The sequence below is a fragment of the Centroberyx gerrardi genome, chromosome 10 (genome assembly GCF_048128805.1).
Source record: "Centroberyx gerrardi isolate f3 chromosome 10, fCenGer3.hap1.cur.20231027, whole genome shotgun sequence".
NCBI classification, from domain to species: domain Eukaryota; kingdom Metazoa; phylum Chordata; class Actinopteri; order Beryciformes; family Berycidae; genus Centroberyx; species Centroberyx gerrardi.
In genome coordinates this window covers 1604814-1610813 of record NC_136006.1, presented here as the reverse complement: position 1 = coordinate 1610813, position 6000 = coordinate 1604814, and the positions used below count along the sequence as shown (strand labels likewise).

Genomic DNA, 6000 nt, shown 5'->3' with positions numbered 1-6000 from the left:
CACTGGGTTCAAACATACTAAAAATGCAGAAGCCACTTTTGATAAAAGCATCTGTTTAATCGTATATGTTCAGGAACAGTGGCGTCGCCAGGGTCTTTCTTTCGGGGCTTAAGCCCCAAATATTTTGAGATTAGCCCTGAATATTTTTGATCAGTTAATATGTAGTCCTAAGTGAAGTTTTACATTGTTCAAGATTTCTGTCACCTGTCGTAGTTTGAGTCGAACTAAAGGAACAGAAAACGTTATGGATGATTTTAATCGGTCGGTCCTAGCCTAGGTCAGAGAAGGCAAGGTGGGCTACAGCCAGGAAACACAATGTCAGGAATAGACAAGACAGGTTATGGATCTTCTTCACATTTTCAAAAGAGGAAGAAAGGTAAGATATGTTATTATAGGTTAGTTTAATCAAGTGATTGATTATCCATATCTGGAAAGACAGCAAAAATCAGGCAGCTGTGTGGTGGCGAGTTGCCTGACAGGCGGCCAGATGGACACTGGAGCGTTAGCTTGGACTGACACTTGGTTGATAGCTTCATGTGGACCTTCATCATGATGCCAGTTCTGGTTGCCTGCAGATTTGTGACACAACTGCAAAGCCTCTACAGAATTTTGTCCCAAATTGATCCAGCATGCTAACTTTTAACTGTTGGGCATAATACTTGAGACATGCCAAATGTTGGACTAATTAAAGCTTGGCTGGAACTTGGCCGTGACCGTAACTCTATCATAGTTTGTCCACCCATAATGATCCTTGTCAGTACAGGTGAGGAACCATGCCTGCTATGGCATTTTAAAATAATCCAATATGAGGTGTCACATAAGCCAAGACTTCGTGCCTCCTAAACTGATTGTTTGAATTTCATCAAATTTCGTAAGCATGCACTCATGAGGCTGACATTTGGTTTTAACTGGTTCATATCAAACTGGCATAGCACATTATGGCTCATAACTCATAAGACCAGATCAATAACAAGCACAAATATAACTGCAGATCTAATACTAGTCTCTTTCCATGTTCTTGTGGATGGGCAGAACATTCAAAAGTCTTCCAGAAAGGAAAAACAAAATGTCAGAAGATTATCTAGTACTAAGTGAATCCCAACAGCTATGTTTTTGTCATGCTCAATGTTGGGGCAAAAGACATGACCTTTACATAAAAGTGTGAGTTCACAGCAATAGAAGACAATCTGTTTGACCTCAGGAGAGGAACACTAACCAGAATACTGCTAGGTCACTTTAGCCCAGAGCATACACCTTTAAATAGACTGGAGGGTTGCATTATTGACCATTTTAGATATGGTGTCTGGGATCTGTCATGAAGTAGTATACAATTATTGATATGTATACTAGTATATTAGTACTGTTGTTATGTGTTTTACCACACTAGCAAGGTCCTAGCTATAGATTAGGAAGCTGGGCTACACAAATATTTAAAGACATTTAGGACTGTGAATCAGACAATACGGCAAATCATGAACAGTGGAAGGATGGCAGATTTTGTTCTATATGTAAAACTCACTAAGAACATCAGAGGGAGACACAGACCACAATTTCTGCAGCTTTATTTAACGTTTACTCATTACATTGCACACTTTGTATCTCATATTTGTGTAACCATGTGTAACAAAGAATAAACAATGATGCTGTTGTTATATCTACCTCTGTATTATGTCTGTGTTTACCTAAATGATTTTAACGGTGCTTATGAATGATTAGAACAATGAGAAAACCAATTGAGAAAAATAATGCGGAACTGAAGCCCACCTGACCAATCATCTCTGTTTGCACTAAGATGGAAAAGAATCACAGAGGTGGTGTTTTGGGTAAAATCAGTGAAATAGATGATGACTAAACCCTGACTAGCCCTGTTTGGCCCTGTTGTGGAAACCAGGCAGACAAGTTCCATTCAACAACATGAGGACAAGAAATGTTTCCATTTTACTTGACATCGTGCTGTTGCACTTTGCAAAATATATTACAGCTCTTTTTTACATAGAATGAATAGTTCATGACAATGAGGTTACATACAAATTCACTGTGTGTTTTACCAAAATATATTTTCCTCTGTCTGTCCAAACTTGTGTTTGGTCTTTTGAATTCATTGACTCAACAACAGGAAAAAATACATTTCCGCCTTCATAGAAAAGTTCTTATGTCACTCCACAGCATCTCTACAGTAGTTTGGCTTCACAGGAGTCAGGCTGCAATATCTGAAGTGTAACAATGAGTTTAATAGTATTTCTAAACCAGGGATAGAAAAAGGCATAGATCACAGGGTTTAGACAGGAGTTACAATAAAGCAGCCAGATCACAAAGGCTGAATATGAAGCACCGCTTGAGGTGTCCTGGCCTGCAAGAGAGGGATAGTAATATGGACAGAAACACATTAGAAACACAGCTATGACAATACCAAGAGTCCTGGCTGCTTTCCTCTCAGATTTCTTAGCAGTTACAGTCACTGAATGCTGGAGTGTGACAGCCACAATGTGGGATCGCATGGCACGAGCCTGAGACACAGCCACCACAAATACTCTCATATACAGAACTATGATGACAGTTATGGGAACAATAAAGTTCATAACAAGGTCAACAGCTCCTGCTATAAAGCTAATGACAACCACACACTCTCCAACACAGGAATTATACCTTCCTGGTTGTTTCAGGAGATCTTTTTTAATCAGACTGCCATAGAAAGCAGAACAGACCCAACACAGACAAACATAGATTTTAATTCTTCTCTGAGTGATTTTGGTGGGGTAACACAGAGGGTCACAAATAGCCACATAGCGGTCGACTGATATGAGCACCATGTTTCCTACTGAGGCAGAGATAATAATAAAGGAAGCATAGTAAAAGAGAGCACATATGAGGTCACCCAGAAACCAGCAAGACTCCATGAGGAGGATTTCAACCGGCATCAGCAGGAGGCCCACAAGGAGGTCTGAGACAGCCAGGGAGAGGAGGAGGAGGTTGGTGGGGGTGTGGAGCTGCCTGGAGTGGGAGAATATCATCATTCAACATTTAACATTCATATATAGTATTTTGGCTGTTGAAGAAAGTAGTTATATTATTAGTTGCAGTAGTGGGGGTAGTAGTCAAAGTAGCAGTATGACTAAAAACAAGAATTAAAGCTTTACCAAACCGTAATGTACTTATTAAAGACTAGATGTGACAATTTTATGTACTACCCCAAAGCCATTTCTTCTTGCACGTCAAACTGTTCATACTTAAAAAAATATAAAAACATTTTTGGCTATGCTGAGAAGTATATCTCTGCCTGAAGTGGGAGATGGAGATGATGACCAGCAGGTTGAGAACCACAGTGAGCAGAGAGATGGAGGACAGCAGAATGTAGAGGAGCATGGCCTTGGAGCGAAGATGCTTCTGCTTCCTGCAGGAAGTGTTGAGGAGCTGTGGAAAGCAGAGTTCACCTCCTTCCAGGGTCTCCATCATCAGAGACAGAGGAGGAGAGGAGAAGCTGCTGAGGTCTGGCAGCTTTCTGACCAAAGCTCTCTATCATACAGCTGATTTATCTCTTTCCTCCCTCCCCTCCCTTCCTTCCTCTTGCTCGCACTTTCTGTATCACCCTCTCCATCTCATCTTCATCACTCTCTAACCTCTCTCTTTTTTACATCAATTCATCACCTCTCTCTCCTTTCTTTTCCCTTCTTGTTTCTTCCCAATCCCTTCTATGCTGACAAGTTCAGCATTGTCAACCATGTTAGTAGTTTAATTCATGGTAGTAATGTACAGTAGCTTAGGTGTATGCTTTACCTTTTACATTGATATGCCAGGGACCATGTTACAGTTTGTGTGGAAGGAGGAGGAGGAGAACACTGTAGTGTGAGTAGTTACAGATGGTGTATGATATCAATCAAATTTAGAATTGACTTCAATGAGAATTAAAGAATGGTGTTCCAGATGTCAGACAATAGGCCTCATCTGATGGACAGAATTCCAAGCTTTCTTGAATTTGAGACATGACTATATGGGCTTACAAAAATGATGAGTAGACCAGTATTAAAGGACAACGCTGGTGTTTTTCAACGCATTTTCTATGAAAATAACAAAATCAGCAATGATTTTGTTTTGCCAACAAGTCTCGTCCATGTAGCCGGTGCCCAATGAAGCCATGTCTCAGTAGCCATAGAACTCCATTGTATTAAAAAAACAATTAAAAACACGTCAAAGAGCCATGTCGTTACTCTGAGCTGCATATTTCATCATTGCGATGCACCGGGCCGGCCGACTTTTTCCTCAAACAACTTAATAAGCCGACTGTAAACACGCTTGCGATCTCAGGAATGTAGTTCCGTAGCACCGAAAATAGTCCCCGGCATAATGTAGAATTTGTTCCCATTTGAATTTAATTGAGTAATAACTACAATAGCCTGACTTTTCGTTGTAACAGTTAGCGATTTTTAAAATTTAAACTATGTCTTTGTGAGCTGTATTTCAAGGTTTTTAGCTTACAATTGGAGCCATTGACTTCCGGGTTGAAGGCTAAAAACGGTACGTGGGAAGTCAGAAAGTAACGGGAGTAGAGCAAACGCATTGTTGATTTTGTTATTTTCATAGGATTTGTTGACGGTAAGAAATGCATTAAAAAACACTAGCGTTATCCTTTAAGCACTCACAATTACAGGAGCCAAAAGCTAGTGGAGAGATCAATTGCAACCCCCCCATGGGGAACCTTGAAGAAACAGAGTCCAAAGGTGGATGCTGGGGTGTTGGTGGTGGGGTGTGAGATGCATAGGTAGTAGCATCTGCAGCAGGGAATGAGCAAGTGAGTTTGACAGCCTAAATATACTGCCCAATTGGTGTTGGCAATATATTAACATCAAAAACTGCAAATCCATCACAGCCCCTGTCTCCCAAGGTGTTCCCCAAGGTTCAGCGCTTGCCCCCCTCCTCTACATGCTTCCGCTTGCTCACATCATCCTGCCATGGAGGGTGTACGGTTGTGGAAAAGACTCCTGCAGCAGCTTGAGCTAGTCTGCCTCTTTAATAAGGAGTGCTACTCTTCCCAGCTGATTGGGAGTGGGTGTATATGGTTGTTGGAACCGGCGCTCGGTATCTCACCTGACCCGTCTCTACCACTCGCCATCGCGGTTGAGCGACCGAATCCTTGTGTGCGTCCATGAAGAAACGTGAGTAGCTTACAGTCCTATGAGATTGTCCTTCGAATTGGTTTGTTATTCTGGCTGGAAATGATGCTGTGGATAAATGTGACTATGATGAAGGGGATTTGGAAGTTATGGCGATATTTCAGACAGCCAGATAACTTCCGATTGTATAACTGGCAGCGGGAAGTGACGTCACAAGCCTGAATTAATTAGCCATGTGCTTCTGTTTATGTTTGACTACTGAGTCAAGTTTATTTATTTATTTATATAGCCCTTTATCACAAGCATGTCTCAGAGGGCTTTACAGAGAGTGTGTCTAGCTAGGTCTAACTAAACACAATCAGTGGTAAACAAAATTTTGTCGGACAGCATGAAGAAAAACACAAGGTAGGTAGGAGCAGATTTAGCGAGACAAACAATCTACCTATTCTATATAGCCTAACCTACCCGGCACCCCAGCCTTAGACCCTAAATGCACACAAGGAAAAACTCCCAGGAAAATTTGGAAGAAACCTTGGGCGGGCTGAGGCAGATAGGGATCCCCCCCCGGGACGGCTTAGCGTGCAATAGGTGCCGGGCAAAACATTGACAGAGTCATGGGCAACAATGATGACAAGAGAAAACAGAGAGAGACAAAAGAAGGGGAGGAGCATGCGGCGGTGGAGGGGGGGCGGAGGCCAGCACTAAAGGAGCGAGGGCAGCAGTCGTAAATCAGCGTCCAGGAGGGAGCAGCGGAAAGGAAGAGCAAGGCAGCACTGACGACGAAGAGCCAGGGCAGCACCCGTCACTGCCAGGTAGAACACTGACCTGGAGTCAGAGAGGACGAGAGAGAGGAAGCCGCGTACACACACACAACACACCCAGACACACACAC

General features: G+C 42.3%; 1 protein-coding gene across 1 annotated transcript; it reads right to left on the bottom strand.

Annotated features, from left to right (window-relative positions):
* Positions 1–2171: 2171 nt before the first annotated feature.
* On the bottom strand, positions 2172–3552 carry LOC144539884 (trace amine-associated receptor 13c-like). The gene is made up of 2 exons (XM_078286161.1): positions 3278–3552; positions 2172–2991 (listed from the first exon to the last, which is right to left on the bottom strand). The coding sequence occupies exons 1-2, from the start codon at positions 3451–3453 to the stop codon at positions 2172–2174; spliced, it is 996 nt and encodes a 331-aa protein (XP_078142287.1). The 5' UTR covers positions 3454–3552.
* Positions 3553–6000: the final 2448 nt, after the last annotated feature.